Source organism: Thermobia domestica, chromosome 10 (genome assembly GCF_964235325.1).
Source record: "Thermobia domestica chromosome 10, izTheDome1.hap1.1, whole genome shotgun sequence".
Taxonomy (NCBI): domain Eukaryota; kingdom Metazoa; phylum Arthropoda; class Insecta; order Zygentoma; family Lepismatidae; genus Thermobia; species Thermobia domestica.
This window is the reverse complement of record NC_137463.1, coordinates 159,262,220-159,289,250: the sequence shown is the minus strand read 5'-3', so window position 1 is coordinate 159,289,250 and position 27,031 is coordinate 159,262,220. Positions and strand designations below refer to the sequence as shown.

The window sequence follows — 27,031 nt, the reverse complement described above, 5'->3', positions numbered from 1 at the left end:
AAGACTCAAAGTGTGTTAAACAATTGAAATGAATATTTGATAAGTAAAAGCATTTATTGAAAGGATTACACAAATTTTCTAATTTTAACATTTAATATATTTTAAAGATTATATCTCATTTACTGTAACGTAATCTAAACTGTCTCACAAAGATATTTCACAAACAACACGTGACATCTAGTCTTTTCGTGGTCGTTTCCGCAGACTTGGACTGTCTTTCCTATTCTGTTCAACCACTTGCAGAATATTTTGGAAATATTCCTCTTGTTTTGCTGAAGAAAGAAAATCCTCAGTCAGCTTGATTCCTCGTTCAGCACAGTCGTTGATAACATTCACGGCATTGATATTGAGAAGTGAGTTTTGAAATAAAGGGTTTCCTGTCCAGCCTGCAATTTCGTCACCGAGGAAGTCATATTCGAGTTTCAGGGTGTGAAATGTAAACCAGGAGCTTGGTCCAACCAATTCGGTTAGAGATGTAGTATTGGTAATTTTCCAAATCCTGTTCCATAACGTTCATTTGGATTTGGTAGGAGAGTAGCAGATTTCACAGCAAAAAATCTACTGGCAAGGGAACATTTCTGTTCGAAGAGCAGCGCGCTGCTGAAAAGACTCAGAACAACCATATCTGATGTTAAATACCACAAGTGCCGTTGAAATACACGCATCGCGTTCTTAAAAATTAATGGAGTTATGTTCTTTTACAGCAGTAGATTTTGATAGAGCTTCAAATCGTTCCATGGAGCATCAACTACAGAGTTGAAAGTCATCCACCACATACTGTACACATAGGTAACAAATATGACAGTCTCTGAGCTTTGTAAACTGTTGTTGAGAAATGATGGTATCGTGAGGTAATGTCTGAATTTTTCTCCAATAAACACATTTTAATGACATAGATCAATTTAGCCATCCATCTCGCTCTGTGAACAGCACCAGGTTGTTTGAATTTAACTGGAGTCCCAGATATATCTCCGTCGAGGAATGTGGTGCAGAGTTCAATGAACTCGAGGTAGTCATTTCTCAGAACTATTTTCATTTTATTTTAAATTATATTGGGAAATTTTTTAAAATAATTTTGAAATTTTTTAAATATACTTTGTTCACTTTTGTGGAATGGAGTAGGATCAAATCGTGAGAGAGGGTGTTCACTGATATGAGGTAATTCGTCATAGTGCTCACGAAATTTTGTTAAAAGAGAAATATCAGGTGACTTCGTGATTTCAATATTCAAGTCTTTAAACACTTGTCCAACTATAATTTCACCTATATGAGGGCAACAAGGTGATTACAGAAGAGCTCTCGCAGCTTTTCCTGTAACATCACGCAAGCAGCAGTAATGTGGCGGGTGTTTGATACCGTAGCGTCAAATGTCATGTTTATTAAGTTGTCTTCACATTGCCATGACTTCAACAGATCCACTGTAAGTTCGGCAATAAAGACCCCAATATTCACACCAATCACAGTTTTGTAAATAGGTGTGTCCAGTAGCTTTAATTCATTCTTGTTCCCCACGACGACTGTAGGACGTTCTTCTTTCACGTACTTATTGGCCAAAGATGACATTAACTTAGAGTCCCAGTGTACGGTGGAAAATTCTGGAGGAGTCCAGTTTTCCCTTAAATATCCTGATGTCTGTTGACTAACCTTTCGTCGGGTCTTATCTGCAGTGTAGTACGACGTAGTGACTTTTGATGTATCTCCACCTGCTTCCTTTATCAACGCTTTGGTGTAAACAGTGTTGGGTAAGTTACTTGTAAAAATGTAACGCGTTACAAGTTACTTTACTTTTTCCTAAAATGTAACGCGTTACTTGCCCCCAAAAAGTAACTGTCACTTTACTTCGAATGTAACGCGTTACTAACGCGTTACTTTTAGGTCCGAAACTTTAAATATGTGAAAAAATATTACTTCAATTTTCCATACTACTATTGCTACCGCTATTATTATTATTATTATTATTATTATTATTATTAGTAGTAGTAGTAGTAGTAGTAGTAGTAGTAGTAGTAGTAGTAGTAGTAGTAGTAGTAGTAGTAGTAGTAGTAGTAGTAGTAGTAGTAGTAATTATTATTATTATTAATTATTCCACGTTCTGAATCGCTTTATGTAAATGCAAGGACAAATTTTTACTTGATATATGGACATTTTCATATAATGTTGTAACATTGATAAAATGCCATATTGCGTTACTCGTAGGTATGGGCACGAGCGAGTTCAAGCGAGTTTTCTTTGAAACTCGATTCAACTAGAAACAGACATCTTTGAGCTCCACCCGAGAACTCGGCTCGAAAAATTTCCTCCAACTCGACTCGAATTAGGGTCGAGTTTCAAGTCGAGTCGAGCCAAATCTGGTGTGTAGTTTCGAGTACTCTCTTCAAGTATATTACATAGACAATATAATTATTATCAATGACACTACTACTACTACAACTTATTATTATTGTTATTATTATTATTATTATTATTATTATTATTATTATTATTATTATTATTATTATTATTATTATTATTAATTATAACAACACTGTATATAAACATGGAAGATAGGCGGTTTGTATTTGAATACTAAAAAACTAGTTGATTGCCAACCTTGGTAGCCGTGAAGTCTAGGGGTCAAGGACATTGTTCACGAGCTTCTGAATTTGGGTTGAAGATCTAGGTTAAGTATTCCGGTTCGAGCCAAACACTATTAAAACTTATAGGGCACTGGCCAAATATCTTCAAAACTGCTCTGCCCAGGTTTAGAATTGTCAACGACTCGAGCAGCCGGCTCACAGCTCATTCACTATCGACCCGAACCGAGAAGTGAGCCGAGCCAACAGCTCACCCACCCGACTCGGCTAGAGCCCTCGGCTTAGTTGAGCCCAACCGAGCAGTTGGCTCATCCCAACCAAGCCAACTCGAGCCGATGGTTCACCCCAAGGGAGCCCGCTCGAGCCATCTTCTCAGTTGAGCCGAGTCGAGCTGGGCTAGTTATAAAAAATCTCTAGTTGTCTCGCTATCGAGACGAGACGAGATGCGAGCAATGTCCCCTCTCGTGAGCAACACTAAAAGTATTCCATATTACTGCTTAGCTTACATTTCTCGTGGCTTTCGCTTTCCAGTGTAATCAGGCCATGATTTCAAGACGAGTTAAAACGAAAGAGCCATTTATCAAACTCGACGTGAAAAATTGAATCGGCTCGGAACTCAACTCGAGAATATTAACTTTGACTTGACTCGATACTCGACTTGAATTCGAGTCGAGTCGAATTTTAGCTTGACTCGTGCTCATCCCTATGCGTTAGAAAACATGGTTGCTTATTATTATTCTGCTAAACTAATTTGGTAATAATAACAATGTTGTTATGTAAAATTAAAAATACACAACATAGAGAAACATTACACTACAACTAACAAAGTGAGAACACATGAACTGGGATGAATCAAAACTTGGTAGTAACTCTAAAATAGATATATGCTTTTTAAAGCTAGTTTCTAACTCTATAATCAACGGGACTCTAGGATAAGCAAACTGATCTGAAAGAACTCCAATATTACGTATCATCAGCAAACTATTTTCTAGTAATAAAGTAGGCCACAGAACACAGTTTATTCATATTAACCCCTTACTGTATATCGTTCATTATGGCACGCTAGTTGATAAATATTTTCCTCCGTGGCACTTCAGACACTTTACATTTAAATTCTGTCCACCATCATCCTCATCTCTTAAGAAGAAAGTATTCTTTCAAATGTTGGAACGGTAAAATATTTTCGTTTTCCATCTTTATAAAAACAACACCAATCAAAGTAAAATAGACCACCGGTATCATTGCACTCCTAGTTCAGTCACTGAATGTATTCATTTGGAGCTGTCAAAATCTACGACAAAATCTTCCAGGTGCTTGCAATCAGTACACGTGATTTCCCTGAGGCCGTTCTCATCTTCCAAAAACAGCAAGTGGCACTATGAACTTATCTGTTTCTCTGTGCCTCGGTGACTGTCGGTCACTGACATACGTAGTTCATGCTCCATTGCTTCATTCTGAGAAATTCACTAACAGGAAAGAAACATTTTTTCGGAAAAAAAAATATATACATATTTACTCATCCGAAATGTAACGCGAAAAAAGTAACGCAAACTAGGTACGTTACTTAAAAATTTGAAACGCGTTACCATTACAATTACTTTGGAAACGCTACTTAAAAAGTAACGCGTTACTTGCGTTACGTTACTTCCCAAGACTGGGTGTAAATAGCCTGTTGTGCAGGCGTAATTTGCAAGCGAGTTGCTAAAGCTACGATGTTTCTTCGTTGGATAATATCACGTGGGATAAAAACAATTATTCCAGTACGCACTGAACGATTATTATTGGAGCGTGCTGCTGAATTGGTGACAGAAGGATTTGCAGATACTACAGTACAGTCTGGTTCACTCTTGGTTGGTTCCTCGTCTTCTCTGTCATTTTCCATCTCAGGCATATCAGTTCCAACAGCTATAGCGGATGCGGCCATCTCTTCATGTGCCTTTTTCCTCCTCTTCTCTTGTGCCTTCTCACGAATCTTTCGGCGTCTGATTTTGTTACCCAGCACTCTGTCGTATGATCCGAATGTCGCTGAACGGTCGGTTTTCATAGATTTGAGAAAACGTTTATCCTCTTCATTCTTAATAAGGCTATTCACGTTGGTAGGCCATAAATAAAATGTTTTGTTTAATTCTTTCTTCATTTCCTGAATTTTTGATGGAGTGGTTGTACTGGATCGACGACTTTTAGGTATAGCCCGTATCTTAGCATTATCATCTAGTAACGAAATTAATTTCTCACACGGTTTTTGTTCGGAAATCATGGAAATATTTGCTTTATCATAAAACAAACTTTTAACTGCGACAAAACAAGCTTTGCAGCTTTCCACCTTGTCCGATTGATCTTTCGTCCGTCCTTAATATGATACATTACACACCTCAAAACCTGCAGACATGTTGGGAAGCAAGAGCTGGTGAGCAAGGCGTCATCCTCAGTGATAGCACTTCCTAACCTAAAGACACTAGAAAATTTCCTAGTTCGCACAGACGTTGTCTTTTCATATACAGTACGAAAAAAAGTTCTTTTTTTTAAATTGAATTAGGGCAGGTTGACTGTTTTTTTTAGGGTACGGGAATAGGGTTAACTTTATAAATCTTTATTCATCATTTTATTTTATATTATAGGAGCAAAGAGTCCTCTACTCCCAGCCATTAGAGGGTTACGCCCTCTCTTTGGCAAGGATTTTTAAAGGATTGCTATTGATGATAAGATAATTGAAGATGGGCTAAGTGCAGAAAATATGAACATAAGAATTAGTAATCATGTAATAAGTCACATTTTTTTGGAAGAAATAATATAAAATTGAGTGCAGATATGAGATTCAGGTGCTAAGGTACTAATAAGAATTAGAATACATAATAATAAATATAATAAAGAATAATGATGATCATGATGAATGAGGTGAAGTGCTAACACGCCACAAACATAGTTTGATTAGTGAGACAGATGCAGAGTTAGATCTTCTGTCCCGGGGCGACTCGGGACTAATGAACACATGGGGAACCCCTTGTTAATGGTGAGGATCTAGTGCTGAGATGGAAAAAGATGCAGTATATGATCATCAATGACGTATATATCATATATTTCCCTTTCAGCCGCAGGAAGATGCTCGTGTTTCACATATAGAGATACGAAAATATTTAAAGGTGAATGCTTGTATCGATAGGCTGCGTCGGTAAGAGTGTCAGTGTGAAGGATGTCCAAGAAAAGTGGATGGCCTGTTTGGATGCGAGAGCTGATGTATCTCAGGCGAAGATGTGCAAGATGCTCGGTGATCTTTGGAAAGTCTATATATTCATATGTGAGCCACGTTGGGTATGGAAGTTCAATTCGATACGCCAGTCGAATAGCATGTCGTTCCAATATGCTGAGTTTTTCATAGAAAGAAACAGAAGCATTGCACCAAGCGGGATGCCCAAAAGTAAGGATCGGACGGAGGAACGCTTTATATGTATGAAGCAAAACATCGGCTTTTAGTCCCCAAGATGTTCCTGTGAGACGTCACAAAAGATTTAATCTAAGATTAGCCTTCTCCGTTAGTTTTTTCAAGTGTGCATTCCAGCTAAGCTTCGAATCGAAAACCACGCCTAGATAGGTAGCAGTGGTGGATGGGCGTACATGATACCCATCAACAGTTAGTCTGGAAACAGAAATAAGATAGAGAACTTCAGACAAGTAGCCATCCTATCTCCCTTTGCAAAAGTTCTTGAAACCATATTATACAACAGAATTTTAAACCATGTAAAGCCTGTCATATCTGACCATCAACACGGACTTTTAAGGAATAAATCCACAACAACCAATCTAGCAATAATAACGGATTACATAGCAAGAGAGTTAGACATAGGCGGTCAAGTGGACGTCATTTATACGGATTTCAGTAAGGCTTTCGACAGAGTTAACCATGACGTGCTACTACAGAAATTGGTATCTTTCAATTTTTCTAAACGAGCAATACGCCTTCGCTTCCTACTTGTGCAATCGAGAGCAAGCTGTCTCTTACAAGGGATATATTACCACGAAATTTACCACATTATCAGGTGTTCCTCAAGGATCCCATTTAGGTCCGCTATTATTTCTTCTTGTAATTAATGATATTTCAACCTATGTTAAAAACTCTCACTTTCTGTTGTTTGCCGATGATCTCAAATTATATTCTAAAATAAGCACAATAGATGACTGCACACAACTCGAGCAGGATTTACAGGGTGTTGGGCAATGGTGTGCCAAAAACAAACTCTCATTGAATATCTTTAAATGCAAGTCTTTATCGTTCTCCAGGAAAGAAAATCCCATCAATCATCTGCATATAATTAATGGCATATCTCTGTGTAAACCAAACTCAGTTAAAGATTTAGGAGTAATTTTTTATTCAAAATTGACCTTATCTCATCACATTGATGCAATCTCTAATGCTGCATTCAGAAACCTCGGTTTTATCTATAGAATGGGTAAAGAGTTTAGAAACGAGTCAACATTCATTAAACTTTATAATTTGTACGTAAGGTCCCGATTAGAATATGCGTGCGTTATTTGGACACCGAATGTAAATAAATACTTACAAGCGATAGAAAACATACAATTTAAATTTCTAAAAATGCTTACGTACAAGAAAACAGCTTTCTATCCCAAACAGATTCCCTACGTGGGCTTAGTAAGGAGTTTGAATTTCCTAACGTTGACGAATCGACGAAAGATGTTTGATTTACTATTTTTATATAAAGTATTAAATAATAAAATTGACTGTCCAGAGCTACTCACGAAAATATATCTGAGCGTTCCAACAGGCAGAACAAGACCAGGGAATACTGGTATATTTTTTTGTGAAAGGGCACGAACAAATATTCTCAGTAAATCTCCGCTGTGGAGAATGTGTGACTCCTACAATGAATTAAGTCATAAAACTGATGTATTAGACATATTCAGTATGTCAGAATATGTATTTAGAAACAAGATTATTACCGAGTACCTGACACGCGAAGTGCATTGATTAATTGTACGGGTAAAAGTATATATGTATATGTATGTATTACACGACACTATAATTAGGCATTAAGCCTGTTGTGTTGTTTTCTAAATAAATAAATGTCGTCCTAGAATCGATTGTCCGTTAGTTTGCCAGAGTCCGCCATCGTAATAAGGTAGCCAAGGGCCGAAGCCCAAATGAAAATGAAAGTGAAGTAAAAGATGATGAGATGAGATGAGATGAAGTTGAAAAAGCAAGTCGCAATCCGAAAGTGAGAACTTCCGTCAACCCTCTAAGTGTTGTACGTGTGCTATGCTCCCAAATGCGTGTTACAACACTTGATCCTTGCTGGCACACTAACTAGCACAAGAGAGGTTAGGCTCCTTGATTCAGTATGACTGGCGACTGTGAAATTATATAAAAACAGGAAGTAGTGTCTTCTCCGTAGAAACTCCAAAACCTTGGTTCGTAATACTTAGAATTTTGCGTAAAAGTGAACAGTATAAGGGGATTTAAGATTTTAAAATCTTAATAGTGCAAATACTAAGAGAAGAATATCTTAGCCTTGTGTTTTTTTATTATTCAAAATTCACTATAAAAGCTACGTGAGCAACTTTTCAGATAACTATCCTGTTTCATGTAAGTTTATACCTCTGGTAGACGGGTGCAATGCTTTTGCGCACACTTTCTTCCAGCTTATCATTCCATGCAGATAAGAAGCAAAACAAATAATCATTTTAATGCTTTTGCGCACAAAATGGTATGCAACGTTGCCAATTCATTCTTTGATCTTAATATACAATAATATACAATATACAATATTATAATATACAATATATATAGTAATATACAATATACAAAACAAGACAGGACTCATTTGATTAAATAAAATAAACTAATTTATTAAATTACCCAAGTAACTCCAACTACCTTACTTTCTTGGCTTCTTCAAACACACTAACTCACTTATCTAACAGAATACATAGCGAGACAGCAAGTGGTTTCTGATTGGTTACCGCCAGCTGGCGGCAGCCAATCCCGTGACAGCTTCCAAAAGAGAACTACAAAAATGAACTTTTAATTAACGACTTTCACTTGACAGTAGCTCGTTAATTAAAAGTTCGTTTTTGTAGTTCTCTTTGGGTAGCTGTCACGGGATTGGCTGGCGGTAAACAATCAGGTACCCTCCAGTGATGTGGGCTTGTGAACCATCTCCAGCACCTAGGACAACAAATGAACCAGAATCTTTCCACCGTCACTACAACAGCCAGTTCTATGTCCATAAGGTAGTATCAGTGTTACTTGAAATACAGCATGAAACACGTTTGAAGATCGCTTCGGTACGGAAAGGTGATTCGAAACCACAAAGGAAAGAAGAAATTCAAAGGAGGGAATAAATCATGAAATTATACAGGTACTTTCAAAACTCCACACACAGCGAAGTTTCGAGAATGAAATATCTTAAAGTTGTAGGACACAAATTTGAAGGACTAAAGTTGTAAAAAATGTACCATACAGCAGAATTGAATATAATAAATATTGAACAGCAGAATTGAATATTTCTTTCGTAGCTTTCATATTTACCCTTATTCTCTAAAGTATTGAAACTGTGCGCAACTACATGATTTGCTTAAGCATGATTATATTGAGATTTGGCAACGTCGCATTTAAAAACTGTGCGCAAAACCACGATTTTATACTTTTCGATCAGCTGTCAATCAACTACAGATTATCGTAGATCTTTGGGAGAAAACTGTGCGCAAACGAGGTGCACCCCTGGTAGACCCCCTAAATATACTTTGATTTTTATAAAAAAAAATTGCTGGGCTGTATTCAGTGGAATATTTCTAGCCCAGGGCCAGTCACTTTGTGAACAGTGGAGGTTTGATGCACCCTAATATATATATATATATATATATATATATATATATATATATATATATATATATATATATATATGTGTGTGTGTGTGTGTGTGTGTGTGTGTGTGTTCGCGTGATTTGAAGGATTTAATGATTTCTTCTTCGGTATTACTTATAAGCTTGCAAGCTATTTGTTTCAGAATTGTATTAACAAGAAATGATGTGCTATTGTGCTTCTCCATTAGAAATCATATGTTGGCTAACAACTCCTAATGCTACTTCAAACAATAATCAATTTAAGTGCTCAATTTGCGTAAAATTCAAATGCAGAGAAAGAAAAAATCACAATATCCTTGTAAGAGTTGTTCCTAAGAATAAAATTTGAAGAGAGCTCCTATTTGCTGTCCCTCGTCGTTTTCACTAGAAGCAATCGATAATCTACCCCTATAAAAATCAATAATCAATACACCGATGACGATTCTTTTTGTTAAAATCTAAGTCTTCTTTCTATTCCCTTGATCCTTGTCTTTATTTCTTCTTCTCGTCTTGTAAGTCCATGCTTCTTTCGTTTCCTTTTCAAAAACAAGCAGATCCCTACTCAGACACTGGAATGCTTTCATGCTTCGCGAAAAGGAACGAAGAAAAAAGAGAAAAAGTTAGCAAAACTTCACCTTAGGGTTTCGAACAGAACATTTGCCAGACGACTTTTTCCTCCGAACTCTCCCAGACCCCTCCCTTTGCAATACGATAAGAGTCTCTGAATAAAATTAGTCGATACTTTCTTTTAAGAAAGAGAGAAATAAAGGAATTAAGAAGGAATAGAAGGAAGAAAGAATGGAACTAGGTGTGCAGGAGGGAAGGCCGACGCGTAGAAAAGCGAAGTGCAGGTTTTAAGAGCGAATTTAAAAGGGAGGCTGAGGGGCTATTCAAGGGTGAATTAATTGAAAGAGTTTCCCTTTTTTTCTTGCATTTCTTTCCCCTCGTCTCATTTTTCTTACAATCACTAAACTTTCAATATTGAGCTCTTGAAAGCCAAGAATAAAAAAAAAACTTGATGAAAAAAGTAACAATGACAAAAATTTAAATTTTTACCAGTGGAGAAAGAAAAAAGAAAATGAACATCTCCAGCAAAGAAATTCTCAATTGTTTTCAAACTTCACACACTTTTCCAAACTCATCATCCCAAGCAATAATGAACATTATTGGCTTTTTCTCTCTCTGCTTTTTCAACTTTATTTCCCTTTTCTGGATATTTACAATCTCTCGTTTATAAAAACGGAAAGCTGAACGCAAAATGTTATGCTTTATTGTGCATTGTATTTTAATATGAAACGCAGATAGGAAACTAAATTGCATTAAAAAATAATTTCACTCGTGGATATATTTTCATGAAGCATTAACCAGTTTTACGGTACAATAAATGGCATATACAATATTAAGGTATGAATACATTTTCGTTCCCACAATTCTCTGACACCTTATATTCTTACATCAGATTGATTAAAAACTGGATCCTACTAAGCTTCTTAAACTTTCTATATATTTTTTAAAATGTTAATATATAATTGACATTAGAAAATAATCTTTAATATATACCTTTAATTTATTTTTCCGTGTGCGGCAGTTCTCACCACTGATGAACAAGGACTCCACTTTATAGGAGCTTTATGATGACCAAATACTGTGTGTATGGATTTTGTACTTGTGTGTTTCTGTCTTGTACAATTTTCCAATTATTGTATATGTTTACATAATCAGAAATATGTATTTACTACACTTTTCTATATGTCATTATAAAAAATTAAATATTTCAACATAGCTGCTGTAGTCTAATCTTTATCTCAAAAGTGGAAACTATTTTCTTAAAATACTCGTTTCTATGTATTTCTTCTAGTGTAGTGGTTCTCAAACTTTCCAATAACGCGGACACCCTGTTAACGAAAGTTCTCGGAAAGTGATCTGCCCCCATGCAATGATATCTGAAATTTCATATGACATTAAAACCATACTAATTAGAATTACCACTGGCAAGAGAAGGATCAAGAGAAATAATGCAATAAGTAACGTATTCTAAAGATACATGATTGTTTCCTAGTGAACGATACAGTAATTGAAAATACAGTAACTTTCAAGAATGAAAATCATTTTTTAAAAATAAAATAAACTTGATAGCGATGTCCCACAAATGTGGGGCTCTAATGTGAGGAATTAAATTCATTGAGTTTTTACATAATTGCATTGAAATCTGGGATAAGTTTTGTCACCATCAATCTTAGGTCCGATTCCACATTAAGATGATTTCACTTTAAGGTTTTAATACTGCAAAGAACAGAAAAGGTATACTTACATAAGTAAGTAGTAGGAAAAGGCATCACATGTTACAATGCCTTTTTACCTAACTCTTCATACTCACAGCGCACACGCAACCAAAAGCTAAAAAGTTAATTTTCTTTGAAAATGTTTTTCCATGAAGTATCGCAGGATAGTTCCAATAGTTGTTCTCGTTCATACCTTTCGTGTCATGGATTTCTATATTAGTGAAAGGGTTTTCAATCTAACCATTACCAGGTTGTGGGACAGGGAAACATTTTCGGAAACCAATGTTGTATATATATATATCTTATTTTGATATTTTTTTATCTATTCACAAATTGATTGAAATAAAGCAACGATCTTATTTCTCTGTTGCGATCTATCTTCCAAGACAATTTTACATTAACCGCACGCAACTTGAGTCAAGTGTATTCGCAGTGGTGGATCTAGAAACATATTTTGGGAGAGGTTTCTCATCTTTTTTTTTTAAAAAAAAAGAATCCAGAATTGATGGAAGGCTTAATGTTTATAAGCATAGGAATGACTAAACTTTACTTCTCTGTTTTGAAAAGAAAAAATCTAGAAGTAGTGGAAGTGGTGGGAGCTTTCCGCCACTTGAAGATGAAATCCATGAAAATCCGAGGCGTCGTGCAGTTAATGTACAACTGCTTCAGGGCAGAAATTTAGTATAGTAGGAAAACATTTAACCAACGTAGGCATAATTTGTAATTGCTTTCTTTTGAGTAACTGAAAATGCTTCTTGCATAACAGCTGTGAGGTCCGTTTTATTACAGCATATTTCAATTTTTAGACGTCACGGAACCCCTAGCTTACTCTTATTTATTTATTTAACTAAAATATTGTCCAAAGATAAGGCATATATCAGTTGATAGAGCACATCAAGCTTAACAAAGTGACATGTTTAGGTGTAAATTCTAATGCGTAGTTTCTGAGAAAGTTGACAACAAGAATCTTAAGAAAATCAAAAATGGATAAAAAGATTATGATCTTGGCCAATAATTAGTTTTTGGATCAGGGTTCATAAAATTTTTGAACAGCTCGTGGATCGAGTTTTCATATTTTCTAAGGAATAAGCACATCATACTGAGTTAATGCATAGTTTGGGTTTGACTACAATATATGAAGCTCTCGAGACATAAGACCTACAAGAAATTTTTTGATTGAAATACATTGAATCTTTTGATCCTAAAACGAGCATCTAACGACGCAAAAAAGTTCTGTCCCACTGTATTATCTGTCACAAAGAAAATGCTATTCTTCGTGGCATAGTGTCTTTTGCTCCTTACTATGAGAATGAAGTCGGTACACGTACCTTTCTATCACCTCTTGATTTAAGTAAAGGTTTTAAAGGCCCAACCTCTAACGAAATCGATAAATGAATTGTCTTATTCTTTGCAATTCAGATAAGACATTGTAGAAATATCTTAAAACTTAATAAAAATAAAAAAAATAAAACTATGTTTCTTCACAACTTGAAGTGAACTAATAGTCTCGTACATCAGAGAACAAAAGTATTATTACATGTTATTCCGTGGCTCATCGGATCCGTAGAGGACTCCGAGCCACATGGTCGGTTTTCGATTCTTGGTCACTCCTTGCTTTTGTTTTGTCGGGTACGACAACAGCAAAAAGAATAATATTATTACAATTTTAGGTATGATTGGACATTCTGCAATCGTTTCTTGTGTGTGAAGTGAAGAGAGTGAAGTAAGATTTTATATGCTTAAAAATTGTTCTAAACTTTTCTATTACTAAAAACTTGGAATATATTTACAGCTGAAAACTTAATTGAGTTCTTTGCAATTATAGTTCACTAAACCATCTTCTGTTTCCCAATTTGCTTGTAAATCAACACAACTAATTGCATTATTACATGTCGCATTTTAGGTGAAAACATTTTTCCTTTGCTTATATTTCAGAAAAAAATTCAACGTTTAATTAGCAGTGATAAGCAAATATAGAAGTGATCAAATTTGATAATGCCAGAAAAAGTTTACTTTGCTTGTTACAATCTATTTTTGATAGAAATCTCCATACCAAACTTTTTAAAAGATTCGTGAATATTTTTGAAAGTTTCAGTTTTTTTTTTAATTCAGCGTTTTCTTTTATACGAGTCAAATTTCAGTATCAATGAAGTTATGTAAAGCCCATTCTAGATTATTCGATTTTGGTTGCTTTAGTTGCTTTGAGTTTAGCGTCCCGTTGTTCAGGAAGGTCATGCGAGAAATGGGCCTACAGCTTAACGTGGAATCCGAACAACGTGAACTCCCGCCGGGAATTGAACCTGTTTTTAGAAAATGATACCTGACTACCATCAGTTCTTACCTTTTGGGTTGGAACCAACATTGTATTACAGTTGGCATTAGGAAGCAGTGATAAAACTTGTTATAAATTTTGTGACCTGGAAGCAAGCTCGTGACCCGGTATAATCCTGACAGGCACGAGGACGACGAAACATTGTCATACACACGGATAATTTGTACGAGGTTGTTAATCTAATTTTTTTCCTTGTTGCTGGTCTATTGGCAGCGTGCACGTACTCCTGGGTTCGATTTGCAATGGAAAATCACAAAAAGTTTTACAGATATGTGTCATTTACTGCAATTTAATATCTCAAACAATTCAGCAGATATAAAAAAAATGTAAAGTTTGATATATTGGTTGAAGTGAAAATCTGTGGGAAATTTTAAAGGAATTCTTTCATGTATTTTGCTTCTATACTATTACATTAATATTTTCCTGAATGTAATTACAATAAGCTCTCGTAATGTTAAGCGCTGTTGCAAGCTTTAACAATCTTTACAATATTTCGAGAACGGTTAATAGCTATATCGAATTGCTGTAAACGGCATTATGATCTACACATCTATCGAAATCCGTTTATACAATTAAATGAGGTACTTATCTGAACAGTTCTTTTTTTTAAATAAAGGGTTTTGAAAAGTCAAATTTTCAATCCCTTGTATCTTCGTTCCTATTCAATCGAATCCTTCATATCCTGATAGTAATATTAGACACTAAAGTACTTTTTATGTACATTGCCCTGTCTCCCCATTTGCGTTTTTACTACGGTAAATATCACCAAAATTTAGATGTTTATGATACTGTAGCATGCCTCATTTGTAACACTCCAAGTCAAGTGTGGTACTACATGTACATTTGAAATATGTAATAAACTGACGTAGTGTTATTTGGAAAAAGTAAATTTTGTTAGATTGGCAACACTATTAAGCTTGTGATATTACAGAGTATGTCAAACATGAATAGCTTAACGATATTTGCATGACTCGAAATATCAGCGTTTTTAATCCATTAGATTAAAAGTTAGAAGGGCGTATCAAGGTAAATAATCCTCCCTATATATATATGTATCCGGGAAGGTAGATAGATAGATAAATAAGTAAAAATAAAATACTTTTGTTTTCCGAGAAGTTATTTAGTTACATACAGAATTGCCGACCTTAACATGAAGAGTAACACGCTTATCTACTGATGTCCTAGGTTAATTGTCGTTTATTGTTCTATTTTTTCAGCTCTACCTCACTTCGAATGTGAGTAATTCTGACTTCAACATGGGTTACAGTATGACGGGAACTCTGGAGCGGGGAAACAAGAAGAACAATTCCTTCCAGATGACACACTTCGCAGTAATACGGAGACGAGATTATGAAAAACCGTGAAATATGAAAGGAGATACACCATCAAGTGAATTATTTTTCACAAACAAGAAAACCAATTCTAGTCTTCACTAGTCTAGCTCTAGCATTGTCTAGTATTCTCTAGTATCTTAGTACCTAAACAATGTGACTATGAAGAGATGTTGTCTTAAATTACAAATATTAAGGAATATTTAATTTATTAAATTATTTTATTTTTCTTTATAATTGTCATAAAGTGATTTAACAGTATGATTAAAAAGACGCAAAATGAATAAACTATGTTTGTGATAATTGATTATCTAGTATCAATGGTTGTAATTGTGGTTCATATTCATGAGTAAAATATGAAAGAGAATCACTTCATTAAGTATTACTCTGGTTTAGACTGAGTCTATACAAGAGACAACTTAAAGGAGTTGACAAATACAGCTTCATTTCAGGTCTTTAAAGCTAAGCTCATTTCACCTTATGTCTCATAGCTTATGGCAATTTAACTGCGTTACGTTATTCATAACATAAAAGATAATTCTTCAATAATAATCTATACATAGAAAAATATGAATCTTACTTTCTAGTCATTACTACTTCTTTCGATACGGAAAGATGAATATGTTTGTTATATTTAAGTAAATGATCATTATTGAATAAGTATGTAGCAAGAAATGTATTTCAATATATTTTAATTATAGTTACTAAGTAGGAATTGTGGGATACAATTTTATATACTTTACTCTAGCATTAAGTTACTAATTTTGAAAAAAAACTATTTTACTTAGAAAGAACCATTTAAGCTGTTATGATATTAAGATAAGGTTCGTCCTGAATAATGTTAAGAATTATCTACAAAAGATGCAGGATTTTGATTTATAAAATTTCTTAAATTATTGTAAATTGTCATAATTGTGATATGATGCAAATATATTAATACTTGTATGTTTCTGTTTGTTTGTTGTCTAGAGTATGACTAAAATATCGACTAGTAAAATTACTTCGAATTTAATCCTTATAAAACTTTGAATATTATATGTTTCCGTATGACATCACAGTTGTAAGTACAGTGAATAGATATTTAGTTTCGAAGTTCTTATTATCTATAACCACATTGATATTGAACCATGACTTTAGGAGAAATCTAAAATCAAGTAAATATTCTTAAAAACATAGATATATCTAAGAAAAATAAAATGTTTTATTTTCAATGTAAATTACAATTCGTATGTATTATTTTTAACAAACAAAGTGTGATAGTAAGTTAGTAATATATACATTTTAGAACGGATTCTTCAATAACAGCAAACGTACAACATTTCTTCATAGAGTAATGTATTGGAGTTGCATTCTTTATTTCGCATCTCTATTATCCTGCCACTTGAAAATAAACGTCCGAGTTCTGTTCGTCCAATAAGAGAAAAATCCCTCCTGACAAATAATATCGTCTTTAAATATGTTTGCTATTTTTAATTGGAAAACCCAGCAAAGTCAAAAATCTAGGAAAACAAAAATGTCTTTATAACAATAGATGTATTTATAATGTCAATAGAACAATTCTTATTTCAAGAAAGTACTTCATGCCTAGTACTTTGGGAAGATAAAATCGTTATTAACAAAAGTAATTTAAGATAACTGTATACGAGCTCGTAAGTGCGATAATATTTATCTAATGAAAATTGTATGTCCTTAAGAAATTACAGTGTTACTTATAGGATAAAACATAGCATTCGATTGCTTATGTTATAAAACACATTTTGTTTCCCGTTTTCTTCTACAACTAGCAGTTGTAATCTACATCAAGAAATTAAATTATGCATATGTTAAATTTGATGAAAACACTGTTGTGTTTAGTGTTGTTTCGTATCTTCTATCTAATGCATATTGTGAAGCTCTGTTGTTCCCATGAGAGATTTCAAAAAATTGATTATTAATGTAAATAACATAAGGGCAAAGATAGGCACATTCCACTGCCATTTTCAGTTACGTGAGAACTATTCGAATGCAAAAACATTGAAACAAAATAAAACAACATATATGTAGATTCGATACGGAAGAGTAATTGTTAACGCGTCAATATCAGGTAAGCCCCAAGTCATATTTACTATTTTTAACAAAAAATTAAAAGCTTTGTACAAAAGCGTTCTCCATACTACTATATATAAGTATCTTACCGATGCGACAGCATGTAATTTTGGGTTCCGCATTATATCCTTATTCTCCATGCTGAAGAAAAGCTTGGAACATTAGCCTATTTATTTACGTTAACAGCATACTTTACTTAAGTTATAGTATTTTGTACAATATTTACTACCATTCCAATTAGGGCCGTTAAGAAAGAAAGCTGTTCTTGTATATTGTCAAACTATTTGGTTTCACTTCAACATATTAAGACAAATATGATGTATTCTTTGTTACTATTCAATTATATAAATAAAATGGCTAATACGGGGGTCACCGCAAAAATGATGGTACAGGTATTCGGCGTCTTCTATATCATTGGTAATGTGTTGTGGATTCTTTGGAATACAAATTCGAAGGAATGTAGATGCTACTGGTGATTTTTTCTGGGTTTTACGCATAATTGTAATTATAATTGTTTCTAATGTGAATTCATGGTAAAACACGTATGAAATGATACTCATTTTTTCTCATGCTATACTGAAGGAAATACCTATGTTCATCCACTCCCTACATGTAACATTTACATATGTGCTAACTTAAATTTGTGTTTTTCAGAATTTCCTGCTTCGTTCTCGTTTTCGTAAAGAGAAAAGAAAGAAAGAAAGAAAGGAGGTTACCATGACTTTTGCGATTGGCGTAAAAGTAGCGCTACAGTAAAATAGTTTTGGAGTAAACTGAGTTGATATGTTCTTATTCACGTTCATCGATATAATAATAATAATAATAATAATAATAATAATAATAATAATAATAATAATAATAATAATAATAATAATAATAATAATAATAATAATAATAATAATAGTAATAATAATAATAATAATATTTATTTACATCATTTTCCTTCCCTTACTTTTTACAATAAAAGATAACATTTTTAATTTTTAGATATTTCACTGTATATGCAGAGAAAGTATCATGTCAATAACGTAATTCTATACAATATCCACTGTATCTCACAGTGATATATATAGTACTATAGTGGAAGTATATAGTACTATATAGTAGTAGTTTATACTACAGTACTATACAAGGTGGCCCAAAAGTAGGTATACAGTACCGTACTGATTACCTCATTGCATTTTATATCATTTCTTATTGTTATCCACCAGGCAGACTTAGTTTCTTTATTATTTGTTCTTAATGTGTTTTACTTACATCTTAAGCTCGGAAAAGTCGAAGCAAATAAACCCATAAACTAGTGTTATACTTGATCAATGCAGGGTTGTATACCTACTTTTGGGCCACCCTGTATATAGTAATATATAATTGTAAATATAATTTCCCGTAATATACAAAGTTGAATATTACTTTCTCTTTTATTGTATGATATTCAAAAATAAAACGTGTGAGGATTCCTTAAGCGAGAACATTTTTCGGTCTATTAATCTACCCGAGCTTTTAGTAATTTAATAATTTGAGATCAGTTATTGACGTAATTCCATTAAAAATCCATCTACTTAATGAATTGAAACTCCAGTATTCTAATTGAAATACATTTTCCTACATCAACAAATTAAGTGCATATTATTATTGGTCTAGTTAATTTAGTTTCTATCATCATGCGCTGTATACTTATTAGCAGTGTGCGAATTGAAACATTTTCCCAGGGGGGGATGAATTTCACCCATATGCGCACCCAGTCCTCCCCCCATATATATATATATATATATATATATATATATATATATATATATATATATATATATATTGAGATCTTTCATAAATTTTCACTCAAGTAATATTTAGGTTAGCTACGCAAAGTAGACCTACTTATCTTTATGTCCACTTAAAAATACTCCAGAGGGGGAAAAAGTTATCCCTGCCAGGGATAAAATTTTTCTTCTCCAGGGTGGGAAAGATTTTTGTCAGGGGGGAAATCCCTGGCATCCCCCCCGCCAATTCGCACCCTGCTTATTAGTATTATTGTTTGCAAACAAAATGACGTATAACACGCGACTTTCTGTCTTACATTGTAAAACAACAATAGACTTTTAACTATTGGAACTCAACAAAATCTTCTATTTCTTTGTGTTCAAACTGAAAGTAGAAGGTGGGTAAAGACGGAGATGAAATCAATCGTTAGAATGCTCAATGCATAAAATAAATATTGCTACCTCTGGCCGTTTTTATTCTCCCAGTTTGTCTAACTGGGAGACTGGGGGACTGGGATCTTGTGCCTTTGATGGAAGGAGTGCCGGGTTTGATTCCTGGTTGAAGAGTCTTGAAAGATGAAGAAACGTATTGCAGTACTTGGGATTCTATCTTAGACTGTATATTTAAGTATTGCATAGCCGCGGAACTGAAAAGGCAGTAAACCTAGAATCCAACTAATCTTGCAGTTTTGTTGTCATGCTTGTCAACTGTCAGACAAAACTACGACAATACAATCTAATTTCGCACGTTAATTGTTATAATTAATATCAACTGCAAAAATTAACTGGCCAGTTTAAAAATTTGTTTACATTTCAAATAAATTACGGAATTTCAAATTGAAATTTGAATCCGATAATTCATGCTAAAGCTAATTTCCCATTATTTTCATTTCGAAGAAAATCAGTTTCCTAGCGTATCGGAACATATTATGACTGCATACTATCAGAGAAATTAGTTATTTAAGTATTTTACTTGCAACTGCACATTAATATAAAATCCAACTATGACAATATATTATAGCCTGTTTCCATTTCTTGACTTATCTATGATTATCTAACAGCTTTTCTGAAAATACTTTGCTTCCACATACACATATAATAATATTACTCTCACTTAACGCAAATTTAAATTAATACTAAAATTCATATGAACATATAACCAGTAAATTTCAAATTTACTTTTCTCATTTCAGAAAAATGTGCTCAATTATAGTATGTATACTTTAACGTTAAAATGAATTGATTCATAATGGATATTAAGTATGTAAATCGTTTTGCAAAAATAATTTTAAAGTAATATTTTAAACTCAATATCTTATTAGTTCCAATTAGAATTTCAATGTCTACCAAAGAAAGTGTATCAGTCATTTTAAAAAGTAAAACTTACTTTGACAGACAACTACTTTTCATTCTTGTTTTCCTGTTTGTGAGAGGTTAGTTTAATTCGGTTTGGTTACTTCCTTAATAGATAATTAATTAATTACATTATGTAATATCTATTTCATATATTTGCAATAATAATGTATAAGAATAGAAGAGGCAAATCTTTCATGATAAAGCCGAAACTATTTTCTTCCCTTAGTACTGGCATATTCCTTCCACCGCTCAATAAACATGTAGAAAGTATGAAAATATAGGAAATCAAATAATTTTATTCAAAGAGAAGATGTAAATCAAACATGTCAAAGCAATAGGCTGTGATAACAACAGAAAGTCTAATAGTGTAATAATCACACGGAGTTGTGTGGATAATAAAACTTGATAGGGCTCAAGTGACATATGAAAGCGGTGGCAAATAAATCATGATAATAATAGAGAAATTTAGAGCTCATTATAACCATGAAGCATTTTAGAGTTAATACTAATATTATTCCAGCTTTCATTTTAATGTTACTAGTCCATGTCTTGTAATTATAGTGATAATATGTTTTTAAATAAAACCGCTTAATATTGTGATTTTATCATGCTTATGTAATATACTTTTTATTTATATTTATAAAATTTTGCCGAAGTCAAAGAGGGATGTAGACTCTTTCGGTACTTGAAAACGAGCATGCGCGAGATTATGTAAATCATATGTATGTATGTTTGTATGTATGTAAGTATGTATGTATGTATATGAAATTAAAGAGCTTACACGACAATTTTTCATAACATATATGTTTGTATGTTTCAATCATAAAATGCTTCATATTCGCAATTCAGACAATGTGTGTACTGATGCATATAATTTTATGTGATAAATTGTAAATACCGTATATTTGCGTGTAAAATACGCTATTGCTTACCTGAAAAATATGCTCAATTCCTTATCTGTATCCTAGATAACTTTATAAAATATTGAAAGTAGTCATGTAAATGTAAATGAAAAATTTTGAAATACATTATGTATATATGACTATTATAGTTTTGTGACAATAAGAAAACAATTAACAAATGTAAGAATCATTAGGCATCTTGTCTGTAGTTTTCCAAGTAACATTAAATATAATATCTAAAAGTAATGGAAACTTATTGGCAGAAGCTATACAATATGGTATTTTTATTTTAGGTCGTTTTTCAAAGTTCCGCAATAAAATGAATGCGTATTAACACACAAGTGTACGGTGATTGTTATAAGTTTGTTGTTAAATATCAATGTTTAAATGTTTCCTTTTTTAACGAAACTTATCTACGTATTGTGTAAATCAAGTGAATAATAATATCATATGTAATTCGCTACAGAGAAAACTTTATTATATTTAGTGAACATCGTAAAGAAATAAGGTATCTGTTTATGTGAAATACATTGCTCGTTGATGTTCTTTCTTTAAATTAATTTTACGAATATTTTTCTACTTTCTAAACTGCCAAGAAATGGCAGTTGTAAAACAAGGTTTTATTTTAAATAGTACTATATTAGAGACAGAGTATGCAATTTGATGAATTTATAGACAGCAATAGGGTAAGTATTAAAAATAAGTGTTTATATAAGAAAGTTATCCGCTGTAAAATGACCTACTATTACAACTTTTATTTCTCATGTGGCATAAATCGGGCTACAGAAATGTTACGTAGTTGCTTACATTTGTTGCATATATAACAGCGTATTTTTAATTCGAAATCCACGGGAACACGAAAAAAGTTCAAGTAATCTAAAGTATATATTGTTAAACACCTAAAATCAACAAAACAAAACAATGGAATGCACAATGGAAAAATAATATGCAGTAGACTTGAAATTTAAGACAACATGTTATTTGGGTGATAAGATATCGCAAACTAGCAAATCGCATTGATTCGGACATAAGTCGCAAGCAGTACAGAAAACATCTACCTAGAATGATACATACACAAGGAACAAACTTAACTATCTGATCTCAGTTTAAGAAATTTGAGAACTTCGTTTGGTTAGATTTGACTGCTTTAGCATGGTCAACAAAACTTTGTATTTAATTTATTGTGTGAAATACATTGTTAGCTACTTTTGATTTGTATGCAATACATCTTAAACTTTCAACCATTTTGGGGACTTCGGGTGAGGTTGGTACAGGCTATTTCTTTACTTAATCACCTTTCTTACCTTCTTCTTCTTCATCATCAAATAAATATGCTTGGTGTTACACTTTCTTACAGTTCCCTGTGGATAACTAAAAACCTTTTGAAACTGCCTTCTTCTGTTTGCAATCTGACCAACACTAAATTCTTATACTGTATTACTTTGAATTATCCAAACTTAAAATTCAAAAAATTGATTATCCACAATCTTTAACCATTGTTTTCAATACAGTGTTTGAGTGGAATAGATTTTTTCGAATTATCAATATTTCAGACTATCCAAGTTTTAATTTAAGAGCGTTTGCTGTACATAAACTTGAAATATTATTTATCGCTCAGTATTTATGTGCTTGTAAATACCTGTTAATTCACATTCTCTATGGAGTAGTTTTGATATTAAAGTGGTACTTTAAGTATTACAAATTTTTAAGAATGTTTTCCATTCCATGCTTATTTTGCACGTAGCATATGAAGACGATCATATATTTAACGATGATCATATTTCCTCGGTGTTTTTGTTATAAAGTAAAATAACAAAACATTTACCTTTCAAATTCTACAGAGTGAACGGAAGTGTTACCATCATTTTCACAGTTTCAAACATATTGCTATAGTAGTAGTTTGACATAAAACATATTTGTGATATCAAATTCCATTATGAAAATTCTCGAGATGAAATTGTTTTAGTCAGTTAAACGCACGAGAATTCGATCATTTCTTATGAATTTTTCGACAGTTAAATAACAGTTATTGAAGTGGGATTTTTTATATGTTTGTGTGATTTAGTACACCATTGTTCACGATACATATATTCGTTTCTTTCTCGTTTACGAAATTTCTGATCATAAAAATTAATATTGTTCTAGGTATTATTCTGTAATTATCTTTCACATTTGATCACATTTAACCACATCTTTAATATATTGATCTTTCTAGCTTAGACCCTTTAAAAGCAGACCGGTTCTTTCACCATTTACGGATATTAGCACCTTACTAGTTACCAGCAGCTCTAGAATCTCTATACAAAATCACCCTATTAGAAGTTTCAAATCAAATAACTTTCTATACCAAAAAGTGTATTTCAATTGGCTAATTCGAGCAAAGGTCATAGCGAATATGAGTGTGTATGGTTTGTATTCCAATTTCTTTGTTGCCTATACCTTACTCTTTCTCGCTCTCTCTCTCTCTCTCTCTCTGTAAACTATAACTCTAAAGCTTTTATAAACCCTTTAAAAGAAACAATGCCAATTCTCTCTTTGATTTCACATTTTACGAGCACAAAGTTCAGTGAATAACATAAATTTAGGAAATCAAATTTATATTTAATTTTGTGATGCCGATCCATTTACTATTTTCGAAAAGAACAAAATTACCTTTTATTATTGATAAAAAAATAACATGTTGAAAAAAGTTCCTTTTTATCTGACTTTTCAGTGATGTATTCCTAGGAATTTTGATAGATGCACACTCGATCTTTTCCAAAAGTATTGCGTGTACCCTTCGTGACATCTCTGACTTAAAATGAGTACAGACTGAACTATAAAAACTATGCTGTTCGTGTACCCGTATACCTTTCATTACATCTGCATATTCTTACTCTTGCATGTGTTACTCCCTTCTCTTTCAGTCTTTTTACAATGCAATTGTATTCTTATACACTTTCATTTTAACTTGACTGCAAATAAATATGTTCGTTCTCTTAACCAACTTACTATAAATTATTTTCTTGTGATTTTAAGAACTAAGCTTTAAAAACCGCCACTTTCATTCAAAATGGTCATATGAACAATTAAGAAAGAAACTTTAGATCTTAAATGGTGATTTGATAATGTAGTATACAGTAAAATTTGAAAGAGCGCAATAAAAATAATTTATGTGTTAATTTATGTGTAACTAACTTCTATATGAGTTATGAAATTGTATTTTCCGTAAGTATGGGAAGTTTGTCTAGAACTATGGTAAAACAATACGAACGTTTCTCGTCCTAATATTCAATTTACACGCTTTCCTTGCACATGGTATACTGAAATGTTTAAAGTGTCTTGTCAAGTATCTTAAAGTGACTCTTTTATTCTGCAACTTAAGTATATTACTTTGTAATATTATGAAAGTTTAATTATGCCTATGTCAATTAATGTGCAGGATGAAGCGTATGCCTTGCATGTTGTAATTCAAAGTATAGAAACAATACATCGAAATGTTACTGTGTATTTTGCAATGTTTTGCATACTAATCCATAAGTATACTATATGTATGTGTGATGTACATAAACATATTATAAGGAAATATATGTTACATGTTATTACATTTTTTATTTTCTACGCAGGTATTATGTATTTCTGTATTTTGTCAACTAAAAGTATGATTTTTACTCCTTTTCTTACTTTAAAGTTTTGGAAACATAGATTGCACACTTTATCAGAATTAATGGCAGTAAAGCACCATAATTTATTTGGTTACAATGAACTTTACATGACCTTTGTCAAGAAAGAATTTTGCTAATGTGCAAAGCTTGAAATTTACTGAAGTGTTGTGAACACTATAATATACTTTACAATTGAAGTAAACTGTAACATTAAGCAAATTGTAGTATCGTGTATAAAATGCTTGCTATTCTTTAAACTTGCATTCTTACAACGGTGGGAAGAATATTTTAATACTTTGTGTTGAAATAAAGATTTCGAACAGCCAAAGAAAATAAAAGTTTCTTTATTTAATTACATTCGTAAATAATATCATAGGTGTTTTCAAAGATAGGTTCCTGGATAGATTTCTTTGAAAAAGCCATACACTATGAGAAAGTTGAACCTGAGACACAACAGTTACTTATAGTTAGTATAATAGATTATAATTGTAATTCTACGTTACTTTTGAATATTATAGACATGAGTTTTCTCGGGATTATCCCATTTCGTATTTTAAGGAATATTTTAATCCCAGCAACTATTCCAATAACAATTCACTTTATCACCCAACATTAATCCATACTTTCTGACCGTACAAGGATAAAGTAGATATTTCTCTCCAGTTCTGAATTGTACAATTTCCTTTGAGAAACTGCTTATTAAAAGTTGAACAATCTTAACAATTTAAATAAAATTTCCTATCCTAAATGCAGGAGAAAGGAGCTGATCGCCATTCTAACCCTACTCTATCGTATTTCTAACCCGTCATAGCTATGGCAGATTCACAGGTTAGATCCAGCATTTCTTCAGAATTCTTAGAGGATAAGTATAAAATATTATCGGAGGCGTATTTAGGTGGCAATATGAACAATATAATCGCTAACGTATGTAGTCTTCTCTGGTATCTGATGATAACTTGCTACAAACTAATAAGTTTCTTTGCATTGTGGTCCTCAGGTAAGTTCTTCTTGATATTCATAATTTAACAACGTACTTTTTCTTACGTACGCCGTTTCTCACCTTCTACTATAATTTGTATCACAAGCTCAGAAACAGTTTTATTCACAAACAATGAGTTAACACAAGCTCAGAATATGTTTTATTTGCAAACAATGCCTTAACAGTTTCTTTTCTTTCTTACCTTTTTTAGAAAAAAGTATTGTATATAAAAAGATAATATTGATAGGAAATAAGTGTAAGTTCAAATGAGTGTGAAAAATGAAATGAAATCTTTAAGTTTTACGTCCCACGGTTATGCCGGTTAGGCTAAAGGAGACGGTGATGATGAGAGATGAGTGAAATGATGGAATGAAGAACGTGGGAGGAAACGGGAAAACCAGGAGAAAACCCACGAGCACGGTGTTTGTCCACTACAAAGTCCACACCGCGCGAGCTGGGATCGAACCAGGGATTCCAAGCACCGGAGGTGAACGCTCTACCACTGAGCCACCGCGCTCCCACGATTATAACTGTTAGGCTAAGGGAAAAGACGATTAAAGCAAGGAGATGATTATGGAAGAATTGTCGGAATGAGAAAGTGGTGGGAAACGGTGGAAATCCCGAGAAAACCCACGAGCATGATGTCCACCACAAACTTACTGAGGACGGAATCGAACCAAGGACCCCACGCACCAGAGTTACGCGCTCTACCACTGAGCCACCGTGCCCCCCTACAAATGAGTGTGGTTGTCAGCTTTAAGGTAGAGTATTCCAAGTTATAATTTCAAGGGAGTGACTTCCATTAATTCTCAAATATAAATGTATAAACCCTTCTTTTTCTCAATGGCACGATCATGCATAAACAAACTATATACATGAAAACTAAAGAACGTTCTTAATTTCTTCTCATATATTGCTCTACCAGATGAAGAACA

At 33.1% G+C, this 27,031-nt stretch overlaps 1 protein-coding gene across 1 annotated transcript in view; it reads left to right on the top strand.

Moving 5' to 3' along the window:
- The window catches only part of LOC145661650 (uncharacterized), a gene marked incomplete at its 5' end in the record, with an annotated part of 317,800 nt that extends 292,746 nt beyond the window's left edge, over window positions 1–25,054 (top strand). The window contains one exon of the mRNA XM_081726973.1: window positions 15,263–25,054. Within this exon, the coding sequence (XP_081583099.1) occupies window positions 15,263–15,409 (147 nt within the window). The remainder of the gene's footprint in view (window positions 1–15,262) is intronic.
- Between the last annotated feature and the right edge of the window lie 1,977 nt (window positions 25,055–27,031).